At 62.6% G+C, this 26,535-nt stretch overlaps 6 protein-coding genes across 6 annotated transcripts; 4 read left to right on the plus strand and 2 right to left on the minus strand.

Moving 5' to 3' along the window:
• Positions 1–1,003: 1,003 nt before the first annotated feature.
• On the plus strand, positions 1,004–4,681 carry F751_2611 (DNA annealing helicase and endonuclease ZRANB3; the record flags this gene model as incomplete). Its single annotated transcript, XM_011400363.1, has 10 exons — positions 1,004–1,040; positions 1,172–1,314; positions 1,500–1,733; positions 2,160–2,356; positions 2,538–2,653; positions 2,760–2,847; positions 2,974–3,034; positions 3,810–4,064; positions 4,288–4,424; positions 4,534–4,681. 10 exons carry the CDS (start codon positions 1,004–1,006, stop codon positions 4,679–4,681), a joined length of 1,416 nt encoding a protein of 471 aa, XP_011398665.1.
• A 2,070-nt stretch (positions 4,682–6,751) lies between these two features.
• F751_2612 (hypothetical protein) lies at positions 6,752–8,413 on the plus strand (the record flags this gene model as incomplete). Its single annotated transcript, XM_011400364.1, has 4 exons — positions 6,752–6,871; positions 6,995–7,114; positions 7,309–8,067; positions 8,381–8,413. 4 exons carry the CDS (start codon positions 6,752–6,754, stop codon positions 8,411–8,413), a joined length of 1,032 nt encoding a protein of 343 aa, XP_011398666.1.
• A 476-nt stretch (positions 8,414–8,889) lies between these two features.
• F751_2613 (WD repeat-containing protein 82) lies at positions 8,890–10,845 on the minus strand (the record flags this gene model as incomplete). Its single annotated transcript, XM_011400365.1, has 6 exons — positions 8,890–8,958; positions 9,203–9,373; positions 9,596–9,727; positions 9,937–10,251; positions 10,505–10,702; positions 10,792–10,845. 6 exons carry the CDS (start codon positions 10,843–10,845, stop codon positions 8,890–8,892), a joined length of 939 nt encoding a protein of 312 aa, XP_011398667.1.
• A 1,753-nt stretch (positions 10,846–12,598) lies between these two features.
• Positions 12,599–13,416, plus strand: F751_2614 (UPF0587 protein C1orf123-like protein; the record flags this gene model as incomplete). Its single annotated transcript, XM_011400366.1, has 3 exons — positions 12,599–12,691; positions 12,882–13,153; positions 13,281–13,416. The coding sequence occupies 3 exons, from the start codon at positions 12,599–12,601 to the stop codon at positions 13,414–13,416; spliced, it is 501 nt and encodes a 166-aa protein (XP_011398668.1).
• A 740-nt stretch (positions 13,417–14,156) lies between these two features.
• On the plus strand, positions 14,157–17,545 carry F751_2615 (Cullin-4; the record flags this gene model as incomplete). Its single annotated transcript, XM_011400367.1, has 6 exons — positions 14,157–14,985; positions 15,179–15,609; positions 15,914–16,258; positions 16,407–16,663; positions 16,966–17,242; positions 17,453–17,545. The coding sequence occupies 6 exons, from the start codon at positions 14,157–14,159 to the stop codon at positions 17,543–17,545; spliced, it is 2,232 nt and encodes a 743-aa protein (XP_011398669.1).
• Positions 17,546–17,621: 76 nt separating this feature from the next.
• On the minus strand, positions 17,622–26,199 carry F751_2616 (Heat shock cognate 70 kDa protein; the record flags this gene model as incomplete). Its single annotated transcript, XM_011400368.1, has 19 exons — positions 17,622–17,630; positions 18,405–18,599; positions 18,753–19,496; positions 19,833–20,021; positions 20,169–20,196; positions 20,307–20,342; positions 21,249–21,409; positions 21,562–21,834; positions 21,991–22,251; positions 22,370–22,477; positions 22,621–22,743; positions 22,898–22,982; positions 23,148–23,254; positions 23,483–23,724; positions 23,976–24,272; positions 24,486–24,554; positions 24,763–24,889; positions 25,085–25,579; positions 26,044–26,199. The coding sequence occupies 19 exons, from the start codon at positions 26,197–26,199 to the stop codon at positions 17,622–17,624; spliced, it is 3,705 nt and encodes a 1,234-aa protein (XP_011398670.1).
• Positions 26,200–26,535: the final 336 nt, after the last annotated feature.

The following is a 26,535-nucleotide window of genomic DNA, read 5'->3' on the forward strand; positions in this document are numbered from 1 at the left end:
TGCAATCAGGGGGGGACCCCTTGCAAAGGAAGGCAAGGTCTTGCTTCCCACACCCAATCTCATACCTTTACCGACCCTGGCAGCTTTCAGGTGCATGGAGTGGGAGGAGGCCAACCGCAGTATGTAATGTTGCAGAGGTCTTGGAAGAGAAGGAGCACATGCTAGTGCTAAACTGTACTTGTAGTAGAGCCTATGCCACCTAACCCACCTACTCCCAGGTCGGATCCTGGGATGTCAGCGGAGGAGGCCACTTCCGTCATGGAGGCTCGCCTCCCACCTGGCCTCTTGTCCGCGCTCCTTCCCTTCCAGAGGGAAGGGGTGCGGCGGGGCCTGCAGCACCAGGGACGGATTCTGATCGCTGATGAGATGGGTGTGGGTAAAACTGTGCAAGCCATTGCTCTGGCCGAATGTTATAAGGTAGGGCAAGGGGCAAGGGAAGGCGCCTATAGGTGAATGAGGCCACATGACGACCAGCTCTATGTTTGAACCACCATGCTGCAATTGAATGGCGTCATGGATTCCCAAGCTCTTTGCTGTATCCCCTATAGGACGAATGGCCTCTCCTGGTGGTGACTCCTGCCTCGCTACGACTGACCTGGGCCGAAGAATTCGAGCGCTGGCTTCCGAATCTTCGACCTGGTTGGATCCACCTCATTGAGGGCCGGACAGATCGACTGGACCACAAGCTGCCGCCCATCACGGTGAGCTGGTAGTGGCGGCTCACCCTCCTCGAGTGCCATGCCTCACCGGCCTGGTCCCCTCGGTAACATGCTCTCAAATTGCGCCCTTGATCTCACAGTCCTGCCCTTGTCACCCACATCTCACCAAGCACCCTCACCGCTGCAAGCTGTCCCCAACTTCTGTGTTGCAGATCACCTCATATGAGATGCTGCAACGCCTTTGCTGCGACGCCTGCAAGGGCCGTGGCGGTCAGCTTGCGCTTAAAACTTGCAAGGCCAATCGGTCATCCGGTTACACATCTCGGTGCGCAGTCCCTGGATGCATGGCCGGCCTCGGCTTCAAGATCATCATCGCAGATGGTGCGTAGGGAGGAAAATCTTTGCCTGGAACAGCTCACTGCTTAGGAAAGCATTTTTGGACCGCCAACCTCGTATTTGCAGCCCCTCTCTGCGTCCGCACCCACCGTCACACCCACCCCTCACCTGAGCAGAGTCTCACACTCTCCGGACAGCCGGCCAAGAGCCTGATGCATACCACACAGAGGCCACCGTGTCTGTCGCGAAGCGTGCCCAGCGTGCCATCTTTCTGACAGGAACCCCATCCCTGTCTAAGCCGTATGACCTCTTTCGACAGGTGTGCGGGGATGGTGTGAAGAGCGGTGAGATCCGCGTGCTCTCTGCCATATGCACTTCCCAGGGGAAAGTCAGCAGCAATCGGCCCCTTCTACCGCGTGCTCTGAAGCAAGTACTCGTAATGCACTGCACTCCTGCCCACCATCACATTTCAACCTGTTGAGTCTCCCCTGCATGTGCACTCAGGTGGATGCTCTCCGCCCGGGGATGCTCGGGGACACAAGGCAGCAGTACGCTGGCCTCTACTGCGCCAGGCACATCGTGCGTAGCAGGATTCGCGGTGGCGAGGAAACCACGCATGTGGACAACTCGGGCTTGCGGCGCGCGGAGGAGCTGCACCGCCTGCTGCGCTACGCCGTCATGCTACGGAGGCTGAAGCGGGAGGTGCTAGCCCAGCTCCCTCCCAAGCGACGGCAGGTGGTGAGACTGCCGCGCATCAGAGCCAAGCCGGGCCGGGCGGGGGAAGGAGCAGGGGACGACGAGGGCTGCCAAGCAAGATCTGCCGCGCAGGCAACGGGTGCGGGGTGTGGCACGGTGTCTGTGTGCCAGACAAGGTGGCTCCAAGGTCTGTGGGTCTGAGGCCATACAAACCCAGGCCGCCGCTTGCTCGCCACTGCAGCTCCCGACATCACGTACCCATGCAGGAATCGCAAAGCTTCCTAGCGTGATTGAGTGGCTCCGTAACCTCCTGGGCCAGGAACAGGCGAGCCGAGGGGGGCCAGTGTGCCTTGCAGCAGCTATGGTGGGCTGGAGGAGGGTGAGACTTTCGAGCCTGCAAGGCGTTTGCAATCATGGACACGGTGTCCTGGGCCAGCGCTCTCACACTTGCCACCCATGAACCAGCAGGTGGGCACCACTGACCGCAACCGTGACGCGCATGGCCTTGCGTCAGTGACCAGCGAGCGTGGTGGTGGGCCCAAGATCCTGGTGTTCGTGCACCATAAAGCCGTCATGGCGGGCCTTGCGGACGCGATGGAGGGGGCCGGCGGCGCCGAAAGTGTACCTTACATTCGCATCGATGGCGACACTGATGCTGAAGACAGGTGGGCTGCTCAAGCTGGGTGAAGCTGGTGTGGAGGTAGACTGCTGTAGGAATTCTTGGGTAAACTCCCAAGGCACCGGCCCTGCCGGTCAGGCATGCCCCCACCTCGGTTGGCTGACATCTCCTAGCATGGCGCAGTGCCCTGATACATGCGATGTCACGCATCTTTTAATCGTCCACAGGCGTCAAGCCGCAGCGCAATTTCAGCGGAACCCACGCATTCGAGTCGCCCTGCTGTCGCTGCTTGCGGCAGGGGTGGGCTTGGACTTCAGTGCTGCCAGTGCAGTGGCGTTTGCAGGTATGCTGGTGTTGCGTAGGCCGGGTGCTCTCTTCAAGGTCGGGGTGTGGCTTGGAACAGCACCTGACTCTGCCTCAGTGCTCCTCCTACCCTGCCAATTCCGCAGAGCTCCCAGACGAGGTGGGTATCCTCTGGCAGGCCGAGGCTCGAGCGCATCGCCAGGGCCTCTGCTGGCCCGTCAACATCTACTTCCTGTGAGGGGGGTGGGTGAGAATAGGGGGGAGAAAGCCTCATACAGGCACCATGACTGCCTAGACGGGCCTCGCATGCGTCGCTGCCATCGCACCACTCGACGTCGTTCCACATGCATGGCCACCCAGGTGTGCGCAGGGCTCCAGCGACGAGCAGCGGTGGCAGCGCCTGCACCGCAGCCTTGCACGGGTGAACGCAGTGCACGACGGCGTGGAGCAGATCACGCCCCCTCCTGGTGCCGGGACAGGGGTCCATGCATGGGATGGAGATCCACTGCAGCCCACCCCGGGCCCCTCCCATGCAAGCACTGACGAGGCCTGCGGGGTCCCACCACCAGGTGATGACAGGGTCGAGATGATGGGCTGAGGGGTATGCGGTGGTCTGCAGCACGTCGTTGTGCTCTTGATAACCCAGAATTATCACATGCCGTGGACTCGCACCCTCTCACCTGTCCTGATGCGTCACAGGTGGTGCATCTTGCGGTCATGCTGAGTTGAAACCTCTCCACCAGCTCAAGGAAGGGGAGCATGCCCAGGGGTGTACCCCTATTCTCAGCACACCGACTATCACCCCTCCCCCTGCTCCAAGTGACGTCCTCGCGTCACAGGCAGATGCAACTGCTGAGACTGACATCCAGGTGAGGCTGGGTGAAACCTGCCAGCCCCTGTGCGATCTGCCATGCTAGATGCCTTTGCCCCTTTCCCCCATACCGCTTTGCATTCTCCAGTTCCCAGCAACACCAACACCAAGGTCCATGCCACTTCCCCGAAATCACCATAGCCTCTCACTCCAAACAGATCATTCCCATGATTTGCAGTGCTTTTATGAGGTCAGCCTGAACACGCAGAGGGTGCACTTCCATGCAGCCCTGGATGGAACACGGCCCCTCCACCTGAGTCTACCCATGGAGCTCCTTTTGCCAGCAGGAGACGGTGGTCCCTCCCCTTCGGCACTCCTTTGGGAGCGTCTGAAGATCTACTGTGCACAAACGGGGTGGTGCGAGGAATGGCGTGATGTCGCAACACCGGTGCAGTCCAGCTCTGCCCAAACCGTGGTGCTGCCCGGCATCGGCCTTGTTGCGCTGCAGCCTTGGGTAACGCCGGGCATCCTCAAGGCCGCGCTGGCAGGAGCCCAGGCGTTTGTGGCAGAATGGAGGGAGCTGCGGGCGGTGCATGCAGCACGGCTGGCCGATGCCATCCTGGGACTGCCCCTGTCAGAGGTCAGTTGTGGGGCAGGATTTGGTATGCGGTGGAAGGGCTTCAGTCTTAACCCGCACAGAACCACATCTGGTGTGTCTGCACTGTGCTTGCTGACCTTGGTCAGGTGCTGAGCCCGTGAGCTCGAGCAGGAAGCAGTGCACGAGTTGAGGACTGCACTGTCTCTCAGTGAGAGCACAGAATGGTTGCTGCATTAGTCCCCGCATACCTCTGAGCCCTCTGCAGGCTGTGGCGGGACTCGAGGCCAGTTTCCTGACGACGGGCATGTACGGGCTGGGGACGTCGAGATACCTGGATGCGCAGAAGAGTGAAGCTCCCCCAGCTGGCTCAGAGTGGAGGACCGTGACCGTCGTTCACAGACAGTGCGCGGAGAAGGCGGAAATGGATGCTCTATGCTTGTGTCCTGCCCCCAGACTTTCTGGGCTGGACTCCGAGCTACCAAGGCTTTGACGATATGCCCTCCTCGTGCAGGTGGAATGCGGAAGCCAAGTACAACCAAGCCTTCCTGGTCGCCACTGATGAACGACTCTGCTTGAATTGCAGCAGTGTCGTTGCTGATGCCAAGGCGGTTCCTGCCGCCGCGACCCTAGACAACAACTATCTGCTGTTCTGCAGGTAGGGCCATGGTTGAGAGGTGCCTTCAGCCCACGTTTGGTGGCAGGGCACATATCCATCTCCCATTGCCCCATGCTTTCGTGGCAGCCACGAACTGATCATTGCTTGTTTTGGTCCCTCGTTCTTGTGCCATCAACAGCTCGGCCATGCACCTCAATTGCAGTGGAGCATGTGAAGCTGCCTTTGCACTGAAGAGGAGCGGCGGGGCCATCAGGAGGGCTCTCTTCCGACTTGAGAGGGGAGTCTGCACCAATCCTCAGTGCAAGCTGGACTGCCATGCCTTGGTGACACGGCTGCAGATCATTGAGAAGGGGAGTGCGGGGTAAGTACAGGGCCATGGCATCCTTGAGTGGGACTGAGTTCTCTGAGCACAGTGCAGCTACTGACGTTTGTGGAGGGCATGCAGAGCGCCGTGGGGAGTGGGAATGCTTTGAGTTGAGCGCCTGACACGGTGCAGCAAAGCAGAAGCAATTGCTATTCACATCCAGCCTCCCCTCCGCATCATCAGGTGGGAGCAGCGTAGAAGGGAAGTGCTGCAGAGACTGGCTCCCAGTTTCCTTCATCACGGAAACAAGACGCTCTTGGATAGTCTCATTCGCTCAGCAGTGGAGGGGAATGCTTGGCATGCTGACCATGTCATCCCTGTATACCAGGTGAGGCAGCAAGGGGTTGCCATGTGATTGTCAGTGCCCGCCAGTGGAGAGGGATGCGATGGTCGAAGAGCAACATCATGAGCTTCATGTGCATCCTGCACCCTGCTACTCCTGGGTACCTCACAGGGTGGTGGAGGCTGCGGTATTGAGAACCTGAGGACCTTGTGCGTCGTCTGCCACAAGAAGGTGACAGCGGATCAGGCCAAAGCACGTGCAGCTGAAAGGAAACGACTTGCACAAGGCATAGGGTGAGTGAGAGGGCACCGGAGGGTTCAGGCAGCGTCGCGCAGGGTATGCATTTGTGCGGATGGAGTGGTGAGGGCCTAGGGCATTTGGCACAGGTATTGCGCTTATGCAAGCGCATCGCTCTCCAATGAGGGTTCTCTCTGGCAGCATCCCATGCTGGTATCCATTTGATACAAATCGTTGCAGGAAAACGGCGGCTGGGAAAGGCCCCGGGAAGAAGAGACCGAGGCAGCCATTGCGAGTAGCACCTTTATTTGAGCTGCTCAAGGACGGCGATAGTGACGATGACTTCCAATGTCCACAACACTGTGCTGGACCACCAGGGGGGCCGAAGCGTGCGGATGTGACCCTGTGAATGCTTGTTGCTGAAGTTCAGGCCATCGTGATGCAACTCTAAACAAGGACGTCAACTTCGTGCTGAGTATTCAGAGCGAGAAGTCGGCCTTGCATGGCTTAGGGCTTGACGTCTTGAGGCACAACCCATAGGGCAGCTAGGGGCTTACGAACGACGAGCAGTTTGCGGCACGCAATAGCAATGAGTTCGGCACACTGTACTCCCGCTTAAACACGGCGAATGCCTGCTTGTGATGGCAGAAGAACTGGATGCTATCAAGGTACAAAGTATTTGAGTCTTACTATCCGCCACCGGAAGCTAAATTTAGTATCGACACACGCCGGCGAAGCCGCGACGGCTTGTTGTGCTGTCAGCGGGTCACTGGCACTCTTGTTCGACATGTTATGACGGCTACTGATACGACCCGTGGAACTCGGACCGAGGCAGGAGTGGAGCTTGATGTGCTTAGACTCGAGTCTTCAGGGATTTGAGGTCAGAATCTTATGTTCCAGGCGGAATTGCGAAACCCTGATTCTCGACGAGAGCCGTCGGGCACCTGACACCATCAGCACCTGGCCCTGGCTCGAAGTGCATTTGAAAAAGCCAACGGAAAAGCTGCATAAGAGGCCGCAAACTTCATGAGATCAACACAAAAGCCTCTGTTCTCCTTCAGGAATACAACCTGCCTCCTCAGCCCTCGCAAATCGTGGCACATCGACCTCCAGTCCTGCTGTACACCCAGCCCAGCTCAGCTACCCTCAGCCTGTCCTCCGAAGTCGGACCCTTTGCACCGAGAGACATCCTCTAGCCAAAGCAAAGTACCTACAGAGCTCCCATGACCATGACCACTGGTGGACCTCAGGCTCAGCAGCTCCCCAAAAAATCTCAGTGGGAGATCGACCTGGACGACTGCAGTCCCTTCGCCAGACTGTCCCACCAGAAGACCTCCACGACCGCCACGGTGAGCCTCAATTCATCTATTGGCAGCATCGATTGCTTAAACGATTTGCCATGTCGTGTTCGTGCTCCATCCGAGCCATGTCCGTTGGCGAATTATGCCCTTCATCCCCCTTGTTATGAGCAGTCGGACGACGACGAGTGCGAGCCCATTGGCGACAAGGAGACCTACGATGACTTCGAGGAGCTCTTTCCTATGGCTCAGATGGAGATTCAGCTGCGTCTGTCACGCGAGCGCGAGGCAAAGGTGCGAGTTTACCTCAAGGTGGCGGTGCATCGGCATTGCGGCGGGCGCAGGCGATGGGATGCGATCTGGAGGTGATCACGTGCACAGTCCACCAGCTCCAACCCATGCGACCCTCGCCACTTACTCCGGCCTGCGATGAGTAAGTCCGATCGAGTCGATCCCCCCACCCCCTGTCCACCTCCCCTCCACCCCAGGAAGCCGCCGAGAAGCTGCAAATCCAGACCGCTGCCGAGGATGCCATGGCCAACCTCCTGGCCAGCAGCATCGGGGCCATGGCCCTGCAGAAAGCTGTCGCCGAGGACACGCTGGCAGCCGCTCGCGCAGAGACGGCTGCGCTCCAGGCCAGGCTGGAGGCGTCCGACGTGGCAGAGCTGGAGACCGCGCTGTCCAAGGCGGAGGCGGAGGTCCAGGAGGCGCAGCGTGGCTGGCAGACGGCCCGCAACGCCCTGGGACAGTCGGAGTACGTGCGCGCCCGGCTCACGGAGCGCCTGAAGCGGTGCAAGCAGACCATCGTCACTCTGAACGACCGGCTCTTCGAGGGCGGGCGGGAGCGCAGGGCAGCCCGGCTGAGGGTCGACATGGCCGAGGGGAAGCTGGAGGTGGCCCTCTCTGACGCCACACATGCGCGCGACGTGGCTGCCTCCCACAGGGCCCAGCGCAGCCAGGCCCAGATGGAGACGCGCTGGGCCCTGGAGGAGGCCGGCGAAGCGCGGCTGCAGGCGGAGGAGGCTCGTAAGGCGGCGGCCGCGGCGACTGCCGATGCAGCCCAGGCCAGGGCGCAGGCTGCCCAGGCAGAGCGTGTGCCCAGCGAGGCCACTGCCAAGGCTGACGGCCTAGCAAAGGACCTGGACCGCACCGAGACGGAGGTGGCCGCGGCCAGGAGGGAGCTGGACCATCGCATCCAGTCCTCCTTCAGCATCCCTGCCAAGAAGGCCATCTCCCTTGCTGTGAAGGTGGGTGGTGCGACTGCCATTGGGGCCTGCTGCAGCCAGGGGCCTGCTGCGGGGCCTGCTGGACCTGTGTGGTGCTCCCTGCGCCACTTGGCTATCCTATCCCAAGGAGGCATGCCTCATTGTACCCCATTCATTGGTGCCATTCTGCCTGTCTGCAGGCTTTCCAGACTCCCAAGACCCCCAAAGCCGCCTCTCCCTCAGCCGACGTCCAGATGGCTGGGGGGTCTAGGCGTCGCTCGTGGCGCAGCATCTTCTGTGCGCGCATGTCCACCACACTTGCCTGACCAAGTTTTGCCGTTGTACCACCCGACAGGGCCGACCCTGGGATGCCACCTTCTACTTCTGACTGCTCCTGGCCAGGACCCAGAGATACTCTGCCTCTACACGCAGCATGTCACCAGGACCATGCGATCCATATGGGTGCACATGACCGGCACATGCATACCTGACGACAAGACACACTTACCCCATTGCTCTTGTGTGCATTAAAAGTAGCCTGATGGCCTTTCGATTGGACTGCAAGATTGGAGGTTCCATGTCACCAGCGGCCATGCCACCAGCTAGACACGACTTCGCAAGGCTGCCTCGGTACAGATGGGTTTGGCGGTGGCATTGAGGCGAAGAATGAGCTCCCCAGGAGCGCCGCACATGGTCTGGAAGCACACCATGCACGCCTCCCCATCGCTGGCGGATGACCGAGCCTCCTGACGGTGCGTGAGGCAGCATGACACCCCTGTCCCCAGGTCACCGTCGAGAAGAAAGCACCTGCTGTGGGCGAGAACCACATGCTGTGCCAGGTTCTGGGGCATCAAAGGCGCCACACTACACTGCCGGGATCCACAGCGCAAGGGCTTGACACGCAGATGCCACCAGCATCTTGCGGGGTGACCACTGCACAGGGAGGCAAAGGGAAGGGATTGGCTCGCAGAGTGGCATCTCAATGATGAAAGGTGCACCACTAAGCCTTTGTGATCGAGTGTCAACCCCGCACATTGCTGCACACGGCTCTGGTTCCCCCAGCTGCGAAAACTTTGCAACCTGCACTGCACATGTTTAGCGTCAGCCCCCTGCGCACAACCCTCTCAATCCCGATGCACACGCCCCGGGAGGCCCCTGGCATCCGTTCCTGGCCTACCTTGAGACATGTGGGGACCCCAGCATGGCCCTTCCACTCAGAGACCACAGAGCCATCGGCGACGCTCCAGGCCCTCACCGCGCGGTCAGCGCACCCCGACAGAACATACTTGCCGTCGGCGGTGAGGCAGGCCTCCAGGGCCGTGCCGCCCTCGGGAATATTGCTGTGGACCTGCGTGGATGCCAGGGGGGATGCCCGGTCGGCCAGATTGAAAGGACAGGCTCGCCCACCCTCAGCTGGGGTCAGATCGGTTGTGGAACGAGATCAGGGTCCCAGGCTGCTGACCCTGGCTCTGTCTGGCACTGCCATGGCCTGCATCTGCACTGCGGTGCCCTCGGCCCATGCAGCTCCCTTCCGCATGGCCAGTCTTGAGGAACCCGCAACCCCACACACCTTGCGCTCCACTGTGCCCTCAAACGCGTCCATGACGTAGATCCTGCCCTCCACCACCGCCAGCAGGTACTTGCCATCCAGCGAGAATCGCAGCACGGCAAATACGGCGGCCCCGTTCTTCTCGTCCGCGACCTGGGGTGTGTGGGAATGGCATGCTGAGCGTAAGGCTGCGACGAGGATGGCACAGCGATCAGGTGCCCCACGCATGACTGCAGCAAGCGTCCCCCTACGAGGGCCCATCGCGTGACTCAGCCACCCGCCACTGCTCTTCTGCTTGCAGCATACCCACCGGGCACAGCCGTCCAGCCCTGGCAGCTTTTGCGCCCCCTCTGTGCCCTCACCGTGAAGGCTGCAAATGGCCCCTGCCCGTAGTTCCGGGCGTCGTAGAGCTTGACCACCCCGCTCTCGGCGCCCACGCAGAAGACCAGGCCCTGCTCATCGTAGGCCACTGTCGGCAGGCCTGGCGTCTGCAGCATGGCCTGGCAGTGGGGCTGGCGCAGGTCCCAGAGCCGCACCTGCTTGTCTTCCGCCGCGCTCAGGAAGTTGTCCGACTTTGGGGACATGCACAGCGTGGTGACCTTGGCCCCATGTCCCCTGAAGTAACGCACATATCGGTTGCTGTGGAGGTCATGGTACCGCAGCGCATAGTCCGCGCCCTGTACGGCAGATGCGTGTGGGAGGTTAGGGGAGAGGGAAGTAGATTGAGCTACTGCAGTAGCTGCCATTTGCGTAGCGCAGCACTCCAGCGAGCAAGGGCGCGCTCAATGGCTGCCCGCGTCATGCCTTTGGGATCTGATCCCAATCCGGGACTTCACAGGACCCAAACTCCCTCTCCATATGACATTCTTCAGACCAGCAGCTCTACACATGGGACCTTCGCAGGGAACACCACCGCTGGTGCCCTGTCACCTTGTTGCTGCTGTATATGACGGAGCTGGGATCGTGTGTGAAGCACACCGACTTCACTCCATACTTCTTGCTGAGCAGCGCCTGAAGGGCGGTGCCGGTCTCTGTGTCATACAGCCGGATGGCATCGTCGTCTCCACCCGTCACCAGCAGGTCGTGGGTGCGGTGGAAGTCCAAGGAGTTGATACGGTCGGTACTTTCCTGCAAGGTAAAAAGATGCACTTGGCTGAGCATTGATTCGTGGGGCCGCAGGTGGAAGGGGCCCTTCCCTACCCCGTTGCCCAGCCCACCTTGAACACTTTCCCTATCCCGAAAGAGGACAGCACTTCCGGCGTGATCTCCATTCCCACGCCATTACCGAGCCATACTCGTATAATGTGTTGTTTTATGCTGCGATAATTGAGCATCGACGTTGTGTTGTCGTTGGACGAACAACGGGGAAACTCGAGGGAGCGCACGCGCGCGCTAGACCCTCCTCCAGAGGACTTGGTTGTACATCTTTGCGGGTGAAAGGATCGCATGCGCTCGGGAAATATCATCTCGGCAGGAGCGTTAAGCACAAATTGGTGGGGTACATGGATTCTAGAGAACGATGTGTGCAGTTGCTGGATGCTGAGCTCCGTCGTTGCTGCGACTCCACAGCTCTTGAGGCCGAGCATTGGCACCTCACACGCCAAAGGGGAACTGGTCACTGGGATCGCTGTTGGGGTCCTTTGGATCCCACTGCAAGGCAAGGAAGTCAGAGTGAGAGGACCAAAGCACACTGGGCATGCAACTCTCCTTGAAAGGGTACTGGAGCGCATGCCAAGCCCCCACGCCATCAGAGCTTGAAGCGCTAAAAAAAGGCCACCCGAACTGTCCCCCCTTACCTTGACAATGATCTTCCCATCCTCTGAGGTATCAACCCCCCCAATCCTCCGAGATTTGACGCGACGAACAGGAACAGCCACAGAATAGATGGTGCCAAGCTCTGGGTCGGTGGACAGGTTCACCTCAATCTCCTCCTCTGTCTCTATGTCCACATATGCTGACACTGCCTGGACGATGCTTTCCCGCATGCCCGTCAGACTGTCTGGGGTGATGCCACACCTACAAAGCGGAATTAGGTCGCTTGCTGAGGCATGAAAGACGCTGCATCTCGTCACGCCGGCCCATGGGCTGAAGAACTTGCATGGACGGGATTGACGTGCACTCCCGCAAGGCCCACTCCTTGTCCTCACGCCCATCCCACCTGTCTGCCACGAGGATCATCCTGAGCCTGTTCTTTCCCTCGTCCTTGGGGGTCAAGACCGGAGGCTTCTCGGGAAAGAAAATCTGCCAGGCCGCTTTCAGCTTTGCTACGAAGCCTTGCAGGCCAGGGGCCTCGGGCACGGGGTGCCCCGCATTCCGCAGATGGGCCAGGTGTGCATCCGACACCGGCCCTGCACCGGCCTTGGAGCTATTCCTCACATGTAGACGATTCAAAGTCGGCTTGGAAACACGCCGAGTGCCCTGAAGATCATGGTGAGGGACCAGGAAGTGAGAGGGTGGCCCTGGAACCCCATCTGCAGGGCTCGGAATCAGCCGAAGACAATGCCACGCACCTTCAGGCCGGACCAGGATCTATGTGGGGCGAAGGTACCCTGTTGCAGGAGGGTAGCCATCTGAAGATCGAGTGAAGAGCGCCCGCAGGGCCCTCGCTCCCGTCAGGTAACACCCTGTCTCGGTCAGCCCCACCCCGCTGGCGGTCCTTGGGGCTTCTCGGTCACAGGCTGCGCGGCTTGATGGGGGAGTAAATCACAGAGCTGAACGGCTGCTTGCTCATGTGGCGCCTCATGTACCTGCTTCGCGTGATTTACAGAATCGCATGCGTTTCAAAAAATCTGGGGATTGCCAGCGTGGCGCGAGTCGTCCAGGTTGCACGGTAAGCATTGTCCCAAGGCATATATCGCTCCTCATTCAGCACAAACCCTGCGCAGAGAACTAAGATTCTTGTAACTCTGAAAATAGTATTCGCGATGCCGGTGCGGGAGCGGGAAGTGCTCGGGGCGCTCATTCTGCTTGCATCTTCGGTATGCATACATGCTTGTGCAACACTGTAGGGAATACTCAACCCTCATGCTGTTACAGGTCTTCACTCTGAGCATCAAGGCAGACCTGGAGAACATAGAAAGTATCAGTTTGCCCGAGGATTCGTCGTACACTCTCACGGTGAGCTTTGCTGAGACAATTGCATGGGCCGGGTGGCAGTATGTTGCAACTCGGGCACTAGTGGAGGGTGCCCATCGGCAGGGCCTGCTCTTCATGCTCGGTATCTTGCAAGGGCAGCTGGGTGCTGTGCAATCACAGAAGTCAACATCTCCCCCCTGCCCCCAACCTTCCTCGCCCACCCCATGTCCAGGTCAAGGACAGTGCCGGTGATGACCAGCGGGAAGGCGTCGTGGTGTCACCCTTGGAAGAGCAGGAGCTCTCCGGGAGTCGCGGCACGGCCCACTTTGCGCTCAAGTGGTCGCGCGACGCCCGGCACGAGGCGAGCCTGAGCTTGCAGCATATCAAGGGTGTTACCCGAGCCCTCACCGCGGCGGATGCTGGCAAGTTTGTGCCCATCGTGGCGTTTGAGTGCAGGGGTCTGGACCCCATCGCCTGGCAGCCTCAGGCGAGTGGTAAGGGGTGGTGCTGCATGCTTCGGGCCTGGGCCTGGGTGCCAGGGCGTCCCAGAAATTCCGCCCGCCCCTGCCCGTTCCAGTATACCACTGAGCGCGCACATGCTCCCACCCCTGCAGGACGGCTTCGTCATAAGGGCGCCGAGCGGCATGGTGTGGGAGGACGTGGACCTTTCCAGTGGGGAGTGGGCAGAGTATGACGAGAAGTCTGGGGAGGCCGTGAGCGTGATGGAGCTGGAGTGGAGATTTGACACGTACCGCCCCAAGAAGTGATGGCGGGCGGAGCAGGGGAGCCAGGGCTGCAAGACGAGTGGCTATCCCGAGGGGGTGGCTCAGAACCAGCAGATACAGCTTGTGGCCTTGCATGCGGGACTGCAAGGTCCCCCTGGAGCTGTCGCTCACCCGGAGGGCGCGCGGATGCGGGCAGCCTCAACATGGCAGTGCCCCCACAGACCAAAAGGCCGGGGCGGTTCCTCTGCTACCGCTGCCCTCAAAACACGGCTTTCCAATGGAGTCGTGTCCCTGCCACGCGGCTCTTGGACTCCCTCTATTACTTGAGCGTGACTCTCGGAGCTCAGCTGGGCTGAGTGGGATATCATCCGACCATGCTTCCAAAATTGCTGCCTGGCTGGGGCTCTGCTTCCCACATGCTCAAAACGATCCTGTCTTGCACCCAGCAGAATGCATAAGAGCATGCGATACCGGATCCCAACTTCTACTACAGAGGCCAAGACAAGGTGACCCGGCTTGGCATGGGTGGATTCCTCATGTAACTGAGAGAGATCCAAAACGATCACCGCATGGTGTCGGAGCCGTGGGCGCGCGCGGAAACTCCACCTCCAGGGTTCTCCCACTCCACGCAATGCCTTCGATCCTATCCCTGCACGCCATGCCCACAGTCTGCGGTCTCGCCGTGCCATGATCCTACAGAGATGGCCATGAATACATTACCTTAGCGTGGACCCCCTTCCCCCGCCGCTCGGGTCGAGGTCCACCCGATCAGCGCACCCGGGATGCGTGGGCCCGTCAGCGCCCGCGGGCGTGGCGATGTGCGCAAGGTGGTCATCCGGCCCCTGAAGCGCCTCGCCACCGGTCTTCCATCTGGGTACGAGGAGGGCGCCTGGGCCCAGCTGGAGACCGCGGTGCTGGCTGTGCAGAGTGGCACCCCCACCTCCACCAGTCTGGAGGAGCTGTACCACGCCGTGGAGTTCCTGTGCAAGGACGGGGGCGGGGCCGGCCTGTACGGCCGCCTGTCCGTCCTGATCCGCGCCCACGCCGCGGCGGTGGTGCAGGGCCTGGCCTCGGCGCCGCCCTCAGCCCCCGTCTTCCTTGAGCAGGTGGGGTCTGCCTGGCGGGCCTACACCTCCCAGCTCCTGCTCACCCGCCAGATCTTCATGTACCTGGACTGCGGCTACCTCAAGGCCTCCGCCAACGTGCCCGGGGTCCGCTCTCTGTACGAGCTGGGCCTGTCGGACTTTGGCGCCGAGCTCGCCGCCCGCCCTGCCCTCGTGGACCGCGTCGTGCGCGGCCTGGTGGACCTGGTGGAGGCCGACCGGAACGGGGCGGCGGTGGATGGGAAGCTGGCCGCGGGCCTGCTCCAGGCCCTGACCCTGCTGCATCTCTACGGCCCCGCCTTCCAGCGGCCACTGCTGGCGGCCACGCTGGCCTACTACACCGCGGAGGGCACGCGTCTCGCTCAGGAGCTGGACGTGCCAGCCTACCTCCTGCACGCCGAGCGCCGGCTGGCGGAGGAGGAGGCGCGCTGCGAGGCCTACCTCGGCCAGCAGAGCAGGGACCTGCTCATGGCCACCCTGAAGGCCAGCCTGCTGGAGGAGCACATGGGTGAGGAAGGGAGGGGCTACTGTAGAAAAGAGTGAAAAGGGGGGAGGGGGCGTGCACACTCGCGCCACCTGCTCCCGAGCTGATGCCCTCGGGAGTGGACAAGGGAACATCTTTTGGCACGGAGGACCATCCAACAGCGCATAAAAGCCGCACGATGCCCCACTCACACCCGCACCTGCACACCGCACCACAGCCTCCCTGCTGCAGCGTGGGCTGGACGCGCTGATCGAGGAGGGCAGGGTGGAGGACCTGTCCCGCGCATACCGCCTGTCGGAGCGCATCGATGCGTTGGACGGCCTGCGCGCAGCCTTCAAGGGCCACGTCCGGCGCGTGGGCCTGGCGCGGGTGGGCGATCTGGAGCGGGAGGGCACTCTGGTCAGCGACCTGCTGACCTGGCGCAGCCGCCTGGAGTCGTACGTGGCGACGGCCTTCGCACGCAGCGAGGCCTTTGCGCAGGCGCTGAAGGAGGCCTTCGAGTACTTCATCAACCAGCGGCAGAACAAGCCGGCGGAGCTGATCGCCAAGTACATCGACGGCGTGATGCGGGGCGGCGTCAAGGGCCTGGCCCAGGACGACATCGACTCGGCCCTGGACGCCGTGCTTGTCCTCTTCCGATACATCCAGGTATTCATTGTTCTCCACGGGAGCCATGTATGGCAGGGGGGGGTATGTGATGGTCAGGCAAGGAGGAGGGGGAGGGGGGCCCGGGAGGGGAGGAGGGACGTAGAGTGAGGAGGAGGACACTCCTGGCCAGGTGCAAAATAGCGACCGGCGGCAGGCTTGGTGGCTTGAGGAGGCAGAATGCTGGATTGCCTTGGCTCGCAGCCCTGCTGGGCTTTCAAGTGGATTGCAGGCGGACTGTGGCGATCAGCAGCGTTGCAAGCTTCCCACTCACCCTCCTACCCGCCCACACCCACACCCACCGCAGGGCAAGGACGTGTTCGAGGCCTTTTACAAAAAGGATCTGGCCAAGCGGCTGCTCCTGGGGCGCAGCTCTTCCATCGACGCAGAGAAGGCGTGCATCAGCAAGCTGAAGGCGGAGTGCGGGGCGCAGTTCACCACCAAGCTGGAGGGCATGTTCAAGGATGTGGAGCTGTCCCACGACGTCGTGGCAGGGTTCCGGGCCTCCCTGGCGGGCCCGGGAGCGGGGCAGCTGGCGGTGGGGGGCGCCGCGGTGCAGGAGATGGGCGTGCACGTCCTGACTCTGGGCTTCTGGCCCTCCTACCCTGCCGACGAGTGCTCCCTGCCCGAGGTCCTCACCGCCAGCCAGCAGGTGTGTGCCCGTGTTGGTGTGTGTTGGTGGGGGCAGGGCGTTTTGGGGGGCGGGCGCTGTCGGGGGATGAGGTGGAAGGTGGTGCGTGGCGGACTGGCCTTGGACACCACGCCACCTCACCCCCCCGCTACACCATCATCCTCTCCAGACATTCAAGGACTTTTACCTGAAAAAGCACTCGGGGCGGCGACTCGTCTGGTACAACTCGCTGGGCACCTGCGTCTTGCGGGCCAGCTTCCGCGCAGGGTCCAAGGAGCTCTCCGTGTCGCTCTTCCAGGCGACCGTGCTCATGCAGTTTGAGCGAGGCACAGACACGCTGAGCCTGGAGGAGCTGGCGGCCGCCACCAACATCGAGGACCGGGAGCTGCGAAGAACCCTGCAGTCGCTGGCGTGTGGGAAGGAGAGGTGCGGGAGAGCATGCGGGGGGTCCCAGCGGCTGGATTGTCTGGGCAAAGGTGGGCAATGGCCAGGGGTGGAGCTTGCGGCTTGCTGGTCAGCCACCTGGGAGACTGGTTTTTATACCACACTGCGCCCTTGGCTGCTCGGACATACGTACCCTTCCTTGGGTCATGACGAGGCAAAGCAGGATCACTCTCACAGCATGATCGGATGCATGCAGCACAGATCCCTCCCCTACAGAGCAGGGGCTGCATTCCCTCCTCCACATTCTCGTGGCCACCCTCTCAACCCCTTCACACCCCCTGCAGGGTGCTCCTCAAGGAGCCCAAGGGGCGCGAGGTGGAGGACGGCGATCGCTTCACCTACAACGAGGGCTACACCAGCCGCCTGTTCCGCGTGAAGATCAACTCCATCCAGCTGCGCGAGAGCGCGGAGGAGAGCGCCAAGACCAACGACCAGGTGCTGCAGGACCGGCAGTACCAGGTGGACGCCGCCGTGGTGCGCATCATGAAGACGCGGCGCACGCTGTCGCACAAGCTGCTGGTGAACGAGCTCATGGTACAGCTCAAGTTCCCCATCAAGGCGGTGAGCGGGGAGGGGGGTGCCCCTTGGGCACGGGGAAGGGGGACTGTGCAGCTCGCGCAGCGAGCTGCATCGCCATCCCTGGGCCGCTTCGGGAGGGACATGCAGCAAATAAGCCCTCCCGCTCCTACAATCATTACCCCCCACACACAATCGTACCCCCCCCCCTCCCACAGTCTTTTTACACCACCCCCCCAAACCCCACCGCTGCAGAGCGACCTGAAGAAGCGGATCGAGTCGCTGATCGAGCGCGAGTACTTGGAACGCGACGTGCGTGACGCGCAGATCTACAACTACCTCGCATAGCGGGCTCGTCCTCCCCTCCCCGGCCGTCTTTCCCTCCCCTCTCCTTGTTCCCTGGCTGCTTAGGCTGTGAGTATGCTTACGACACCTTTCAAGGTTCTCAGCACGGGAAGGAGGGAGCAAAGGGGGAAAGCGCAGAACGCAGCAATGAAGCAAATAGACAGGGGGGAGGCTGGGGAGACGGGAGCATGGACAGGGGCGACCGCCTTGGGCTCGCTCAAGCGCCAACTCCCTGGACCCCACCGACCAACACCGCTGCTCAGTCGACCTCCTCGATCTTGGGGCCTGGGCCGGTGCCCTCGGGGGCGCCGGGGCCGGCGGGGGCGCCGCCTGCAGGGGCGCCGCCGGCCGCGTACAGCTTGGAGATGATGGGGCTGCACACGCCCTCCAGCTCCTCGCGCTGGTGGGAGATCTCCTCCTCCTCGGCCAGCTGGTTGTGGTCCAGCCACTCGATGGCCTTGTCGATGGCGGCCTCCATGGCGGCCTTGTCGCTGGCCTCCAGTTTCTCGGCCACCGAGCCCTCCTTGAGCGTGTTGCGCATGGAGTAGGCGTAGTTCTCCAGCCCGTTGCGCGCCTCCACCTTCTTGGAGTGCGCCTCGTCCTCGCCCTTGTACTTCTCCGCCTCCTGCACCATGCGCTCGATCTCCTCCTTGGACAGGCGCCCCTTGTCGTTGGTGATGGTGATCTTGTTCTTGATCCCCGTCGTCTTGTCCTCCGCACTGACGTTCAGGATGCCGTTGGCGTCCACGTCAAAGGTGACGGTGATCTGGGGCACGCCGCGCGGCGCGGGAGGGATGCCCGTCAGCTCGAACTTGCCCAGCAGGTTGTTGTCCTTGGTGCGCGTGCGCTCACCCTCGTACACCTGAATCAGCACGCCGGGCTGGTTGTCGGAGTAGGTGGAGAACACCTGCTCCTTCTTGGTGGGGATGGTGGTGTTGCGCGCGATCAGCGTCGTCATCACGCCGCCCGCGGTCTCCAGGCCCAGGGAGAGGGGGATGACGTCCAGGAGCAGCAGGTCCTGCACCTTCTCATGCGTCTCGCCGTTCAGGATGGCCGCCTGCAAGTGAGTAGGAACGAGTGGGGGGGATTTGGGAGTCAGGATGTAGGGTTGGAAGTTGCAGGCAAAGGGTACACAAGAAGGATCGATGTGTGGAGTCCAGCAGATCAAGCCCAGGACCGTGCAGACTCGGATCCCCACCCCCCTGCACACCTGGACGGCGGCGCCGTAGGCGACGGCCTCGTCGGGGTTGATGCTCTTGCACAGCTCCTTGCCGTTGAAAAAGTCCTGGAGCAGGGTCTGGACCTTGGGGATACGGGTGGAGCCGCCGACCAGCACCACCTCGTGGATCTGGCCCTTGTCCATCTTGGCGTCGCGGATGACCTTCTCCACCGGGTCCATGCACTTGCGGAACAGGTCCATGTTCAGCTCCTCGAAGCGGGCGCGGGTGATGGCGGAGTAGAAGTCGATGCCCTCGTACAGGGAGTCGATCTCGATGGAGGCCTGGGTGGAGGAGGAGAGCTGGCGCTTGGCGCGCTCGCAGGCAGTGCGCAGGCGGCGCAGCGCGCGCGGGTTGCCGCTGATGTCCTTCTTGTTCTTGCGCTTGAACTCCTGGACGAAGAAGCTGACCAGGCGGTTGTCAAAGTCCTCGCCGCCCAGGTGGGTGTCGCCCGCGGTGGCCTTCACCTCGAAGATGCCCTCCTCGATCGTCAGCAGGGACACATCAAAGGTGCCGCCGCCCAGGTCAAAGATGAGCACGTTCTGCTCGCCGGTGGTGGCGTGCTTCTTGTCCAGGCCGTACGCGATGGCGGCGGCGGTGGGCTCGTTGATGATACGCATGACGTCCAGGCCCGCAATCACGCCGGCGTCCTTGGTCGCCTGGCGCTGGGAGTCGTTGAAGTAGGCGGGCACGGTGACCACCGCCTTCTTCACCTCCTTGTCGGCGCCCACAAAGGACTGGGCCACCTCCTTCATCTTCACCAGCACCATGGAGGAGATCTCCTCGGGGGCAAAGGTCTTGGTCTCGCCCTTGTACTCGACTGCATAGAAGGGAGGGAGGGAGGTGGGTGGTGAATGGACCGAAGGCAGGAGGTGGCGGCGTGTTGGCGCACTGTCAGTGCGAGACGACAGGTGGCATGTAGTCAGGATCGCGCAACAACCATGGTTGTTGATGCATGCCATGCACTCACAGCATGCCACCAAAGAGCCTTCACCACAGGGGAACCCCCCCCCCCTTTCCTCACGACATAACTCACCCTGGATCATGGGCTTCTCGCCAGCACCAGACACGACCTTGAAGGGCCAGTGGGAGATGTCGTGCTGGATGTTGCCGTCGTTGAACTTGCGGCCGATCAGGCGCTTGGCATCGAACACAGTGTTGATGGGGTTCATGGCGACCTGGTTCTTGGCGGCATCGCCGATCAGGCGCTCCGTGTCGGTGAAGGCCACGTACGAGGGCGTGGTACGGTTACCCTGCTCGTTCTGTAAGATACGGGGAGAGAAGGGGGGGGACGTTGAGTGGATCAAGTCTGGCATGCTGGATTACCATAGAAGGCTCCAGAAATCCCAGCCGCCACAGCCTGGCCCATGCTGCACTGGCTCTCCTCCAAACGCGAAGGGATCACTCACGGGGATGATCTCCACACGGTCATGCTGCCTGCGAAGAGAAGGGAGAAGGCGACCATGAGGAAATGGAACGAAGCAAGGGTCGCTGGTCGGGGTGCGAGGTGCAGCGGCGGGAGGATCGGCAAAGTAAGTATTACTCACCAGATGCCGACGCAGGAGTAGGTTGTGCCCAGGTCACTGCAGGAGTGTTGAGGAGAGGCTATGTCAGCATACGAGGAGAAGTAACACGATGCAAAGCGGGTGGCCGTCAGTGCAGGCAGGGGACTTACATGCCGATGGCAGGTCCGTTCGACATGTTTGCGATGTGTGATTGAAAATAGGGGTATTACTGAGGGTACGCAGAAGAGTTAATTGTGTGCAGAATGGTGCCCAGGACGTGCTCGAGCGAGGTTGTCAACCCCAGCGAACAGAAGCTTCCATCGACCAGCGCAGGGGGAGTCGCCGGGGCGCAGAAACTTGTCCCCGGAGAATTTGACCTGGAGCCTGCTGGGTCTTTCTAGACTCGGGGGCCAGCGTCGGGAGCCAACCTTGGTGCTGTATCGCGCTGAGAGCTTTGGGCGAGTATTCTTGGTCTGATCCCATCGATCGCTGCATGCAGACTTTTGGTGCTTATGGGTCGGACGAAGTGCATGAGTGGGTCGAGCTGCATGGCGTTGTTTCCCTCTCCTGGCCGACCCAACATTGGACGATGGGCATATAACATTCTTTTCATCAGGACGAGTGTCATCCACCCTCCATGATCCCATTCCATGCATTGGATTGAGGTTTACCTGACATTGGATGCTATCCTGGGCGTCAGGTCACAGGTGGTTGCAGGGGAGGCATGGGGACGGGGGAGTCCCAGGCACGAGTAGGGCAAGCAGGCAAGTGGAGGTCAAGGCCGTCGACGGGCCCGCCCCGTCCCAGGACCCCCGTGTGCCCCCACGCCGCGGCCATCACTCCTCGATCAGCAGGTGCTGAATGAAGCGGATGCGCCGCATGCCGATGGCGGCCAGGTTCTCGGCGGCGGCGCCCAGGCCCCGCGCCGCGGCGTCGCCCAACCCGCCCCCCGCCGCATGCATCTCGCGGGGCAGGGGCGGGAACATGACCTCCGCCAGCACCACCGCCAGCGCGGCGGGGGCCAGGCCGTTGCGCTCCGCGCGGCGCGGTGCCAGCGCGGCGCGCAGCAGTCCCAGCACGCGCTCGAACAGCTCCAGCCGCGGCCCGCTCAGGGAGCCGCGCACGACGCCCATGGCCGTGGCGGCCTGGCGGGTCGAGCAATGGGGGGGAAAGGGGTTCCTTGGCTCGGGAAAGCACGTGCGAGCCAGAATGCACAAGTGGGGTGTGCAGCTCCCGCGCCCTGGCCCCCCAGGCGCCCCATGCCCTGCACGCACGCACGCCGCCCCAGCATGCGCACGGTGGTGTGGGACGCGACGTCGCACAGCGCCTTGGCGCCCTCCGGCAACACCGGCTCCGGCAGCGCCGCTAGCGCGGCCAGCAGTGCGGCGGCCAGGTCGCGCGGGCCCACGCCGCGTGGCCAGGCCGCCGCGCCGCGGTCCAGCGCCTCGCGGATGGCCGCCAAGGGCTCGGGGTCGGCCGTCCCCGGGGCCAGCTCGCACGCGTCCACCATGAAGAGGCCGGGGGTGCCCAGCGCCTCCTCCTCCTCCAGCGCCTCGATCAGGCGCGCCAGCTCCAGCGGGACGCCGGGCGTGCGCTCGGGCGGGGGACCGCTGCCGCTCCCCGCCGCCGCGGCGCCCGCGTGCGCTGCACCTGAGCTCTCGGCCTCCGAGTCGCCGGCCTCTGCGCCCTCGTCCCCTGCGGCCCCGTCCTCGGAACCCGTTCCCACATCTTTGCCCGCCTGCCACAGCTTGGACATGGGGTAGGGCCCCCGCTCCGCCAGGGTGCGGGGCCGAAGGCCCATCCAGGAGGGCCGGTAGGCGCCGCCCACGGCCAAAAACATGTCGTTCCCGCGCGCGACGCGCAGCACCAGCACCGCATCCAGCGAGCAGGCCCGGGAGGAGAGCAGGGCGTCCGCGCAGCCGCCTGGCCCACCGGACACCAGCGCGCGCAGCGCGACGGTGCGGCGGCCGCCGGCTGGAACAGAGCCCTGCAGCAGCGCGTGTGGGAGGGAGGGGGGGATCCTCAGGTACGCACGTCCCCTCCAGACAAGCGCAGAGATGATCGGAACCCGCGCATGAGGACCAAGGTAAGGGCCGCAGGCGCACCTGGGAGGGCACGACCTCCAGCCAGGGGCAGCTCTGGCCGCCGGGCGTAGGGACCACCTGGAAAATGGCTGGGGCCTGGCCCTCGTTCCGCAGCGTCAGCTCCACTTCCTGGGGCATTTGAAGTCGAGGGGGAGTGCGTGTTCCTTTGTGCAGGGAAAACGGGTGGCAGCAGCAATCCTGCACCGCCGACAGCGATGCACCGATCCCTGAGTACCATGGTCAACCACCATTGACCTCGAGAAGCATCACACCTTGGCCTCGTTGTAGCCCAGGACCCCCAGGTCCACGGACGTCGGCGACAGCTGGCAGTGCGGCGTGGCCGCCATCTCCTTGGCGTCCACCAGCCGCCGCGCGACGTCGATCGCTGCCTCAATCTGTGAAGAGGGCGAGGGTCGTTTGACAGTATGGGTAAGGGTTTGAGGTGGGAGGCTCCTGGGGACCGGGTATCCGACACATCCCACCAAGCCTACCGGGCCCTCGCGGACACAGGGAGGCCCCCCTGTTCCTGCCTTCTATGAGCGCACGCACCTCGTGCCGCAGATACTCGTGAGCGACGAGGAGGTAGGCGGCGCTGACGGGCCTGTGGTCTGACAGCTGGATGCCCTGCGCCGACCTATCGGTCGGGAGGGGAGGAATGTCGTTGGGGCACCTCATCACGCTGTGTCTCCCAGGGCTGGCGTCCATTATTTTCATTGGCGCCGCTCCACCGCCGGCCCCCCCCCCCCCCCTCCGGTTTAACATCTAGAGTGCAGTCCCCCCTCCAGATACAGTGCCTCACATGTAAGCTGTCTGCTTGATGAGGTGCGGGGTCTGGCTCTTGAACAGGATGCGATCCGTCCAGGCCGGCGTTCGCGGCCTCTCCGGTGGGGTCCCAGCCTTGCCAGCCTGGGGTGAGGAGCGCACAGCGGATGGTCTGGCCGCAGCACAGTTGGATGATTGGTTCTGAAGGAGATCTGCACGGCCCAGGATGCTATGCATGCTTGCAAAGGCGCCCACTTCACTGCGGTGCAGTGGCACCGGAGTGGACATCGAGGGCACGACCAGCTCAACACATCACCCCTCCCTTCAGCCCATTCCTCAAGCCCACCCCCCCCAAAATAATCAGCCCCGCACCTCGTTGAGAGGGGGGACGGAAGCCACACCCTCCTCTGCTGCCCTGCTTGCCAGGTTTGCTGCCGTGCCGAGGCCAGGGCTGGCGCTGCCCTCGCCCTCCTGCCCCAGATATCGCGGCGACCCGCGCTTGAACTTGAAGGTCGGGGGGAACCGGATGGGGGCTTCCTGCCAGCCGGCAAAGGCCGCGCCGCTGCGCATGGCATGCAGCAGCTGGTCCCTGGCCAGCAGGGACTCGAGCTCGCCTGGCGGGGGTGTGGAGGAAAGGATGGCGAGTGAATGCAGGAGGAGGACTGAGCTTTGTTATAGTTTGGGAAAGAGGATGTTGTGACAACCAGCCACGGCCTCCTCCTCAGTACAGCCTAAGCAATACCAGCGCAATGTGGAGGTGGGGACGACGATACACCGCTCCCTGCCATGGCCGGTGAAACGAGACTGTCAACCCCATCTCCCTCTCTCACCCCCCTTTCCACAACCACATACAGTAAGAACACACCTTCAGCAATGGCTTTGAGGATGGTCGTGCTCCCCGCCCCGCCCCCATGCAGGCGGTAGTTCAGGTCCCCCATCCAGAAGACGTGCTGCGTGGCCATCATGTGCGACAGGGCGGGCCCCCAGTGCCCGCCCCGGACTGCAGGGCCCGCCACCCGCTGCACGTCTGGGGTCAGGGACCCGGTGGCTGCGCCCAGGGTGGGCCTCGCGACCGAGGCGGTGGTGGCGTCGCCAAAGTAGCCCCGCCTCAGGATCTCCGCGTGGTCGTAGTGGCGCTTTGCCTCATCGCCAGGGTTCTCGCCTGTGAGGGCAGGGTTCGGGGAGCAGGATGGGAGGTGGGGTCCAGCAAGCTCGCACCCTTGGACTTCAGCGGCGGCCCCAGCATCTCACGGCTTCGCCAAGATCGGGCTCGCATACAGATCTTGTTGACCCGTGCTGGCCTCGGTCAGCCCTGCGTCTGTACTCAAAACATCCCCAAGGGCACAGCAGTCGGTGACCCTGCACGTGCACTCACCCGAGGCCAGGTGGGAGCTGACAAAGCACACACCGGTGTCGTACAGCCGCATTCGGATGGCCACCGCGCCTGCAGGGAGGGGGGAAGCCACTTGACTTTTGTCTCCATGGGGCGGCAAGGGCGGTTCAGACTCCACAGCGCCAAAGCCGAATCTGGAAGGAGGCAGGCGCCCGTCCTGCACCGCTCAGACGGCACCAGGCGCCTTCATTGGCCGCCTCCCCCAGTTCGCCCGTTGCGCCCCCTTCCGATGGTAGGTCCCCTTCCACCCTGCGCGCACCCTTGTTCCCCAGGTAGCCCATCATGCCTGTCGCCACCGACAGGATCTGGATGCCATGCACGTGAGGCAGCAGGGAGGCTCGCACCCAGATGGAGAGGTAGATGCCCACCAGCTGCCGCGCGGCAACCTGGGGTGGGCCAGGGAGGGGTCGCTCAAGCGCTCAGCTGCGGAGCCCGAGCTGGCGACGCTGCAGCAGCCTCACCAATCCCGAGCCGGTTACTCTGGCCCGTCTCCCTGCATTGACCAGCCCCCAGAGGGAGGAGAAGACCTGACCACCAAGGCATCCTCATGCCACCCACCATCACACCACAGGCCAGCGGACCTGCACAAAGGCGGCAGGGTCGCCATCGATGCGCGTGTCCAGGGATTCGTCCCCGGACTGGTACTCCTGGTCGGATGTGGAGGAGGTGCCGGGGGAGAGGAAGGCGGGGCTGCTCACGCTCGGCTCGCGCGGGGTGTACTCCACGCCATCCTCTGCCGCAGGGGACGGATCGGTGCCGTTGGTGAGCGCGGCGCTGGGGTCCGCTGCCGCCCAGCGCTCGCCAGCCGTGGGGGCGGCGGCGTCGGCGCTCGCCTCCCGGTCAAGCGTGCTTTCGCCACCAGATTCAGCTGCGTCTGCGAGCCGGACATCGCTAAGGCGTGCCGACAGGTCCCGCGCCTGGGACTGCCTGCCCTCCCGGCCATCGTCGGGCGCCGGTTTGGCCCGAGGTGGTGAGAGCCCAGCGTTCAGTGTGTCGGCCACGAGGGCGTCCCAGCGAGCGACGTTCTCGCCGCTGCCACCCAGGACCACATTTGAGGCGTTAAGAGGGACGACTTCCTGCGGGCAGCGGGGCCGGAGGGGTTGCCATGGCGCGATGTTATGGTCGGGCTCAGCCCTGGTTTGGGGGCTGGCATGGCATGGCCGGGGCGAATAAGTACAGCACACCACATCATTATGACGCAACCTCACACGGCATACTACAAGCGAAGCCGATTCTCGCCCATTCCAGAGGGGCCCGACTGCCAAAACCGGCCTTCGCCGCCAGGCTGCCCACTTGCCTGGAAGGCGACTGCAACCAGATCGGCATGCCGACCTCCACCCAGCCACTCGGTCAAACTCAGGTCCGTGCTGGGAGTCTGTCCATTCACATTATAGGTACTTGCCTGCGCGGGTGGAATGTGCATTAGGTGGTGGCACCGATCACAACACTCCCTCCTGGGCCCCTCTCCCCTTCGGCGGCTAAGGGGTGAAGAGCTTGTCCATCATTGGCACGATATCCCTGCCCGCCGACTCGCCCTCACCAGGATCTTGATCTCGTGGTCAGCGGTGTAAGTCTCCGCTGGCAAGCGCAGGAACTCGTCCCGCACAGCAGTGGACCGTGCGTTGTGGAGAAGGTCCAGGAGGAGGGGGTCCTTATGGTCACGTCCTTCATCGCTCACCCTGGGACTAGGTTCCATGGCAGCATTGTTCAGTGACGACTCTGCCATGCGTCAGGAGTCACAGAGAGAGGGACGATGAGTTTTGTGTCCTCCATGTGAGTTCAAAGGCCGTTTCTTTGCCCCACCCAGATGCCCATGCCGTGGACAGCGGTATATCCAAACCCTGCACAGTTCCGTACCGCTGGCTCGCCGACGCAACTGCTGCAGCTGGCCAACTCCTTCATTGACCTGAGATGGCACATACAACACATAAGGGATGTAATCGCGATGGAGAGGCAGCAGGGCCCCAGTCTCGCCCAGACTGCAGTTTCCCCAAACCTGACTCCCAAACACCCCTCCACAAACAACACACCG

The sequence above is a fragment of the Auxenochlorella protothecoides genome, assembly GCF_000733215.1.
Source record: "Auxenochlorella protothecoides strain 0710 unplaced genomic scaffold scaffold24, whole genome shotgun sequence".
Taxonomy (NCBI): domain Eukaryota; kingdom Viridiplantae; phylum Chlorophyta; class Trebouxiophyceae; order Chlorellales; family Chlorellaceae; genus Auxenochlorella; species Auxenochlorella protothecoides.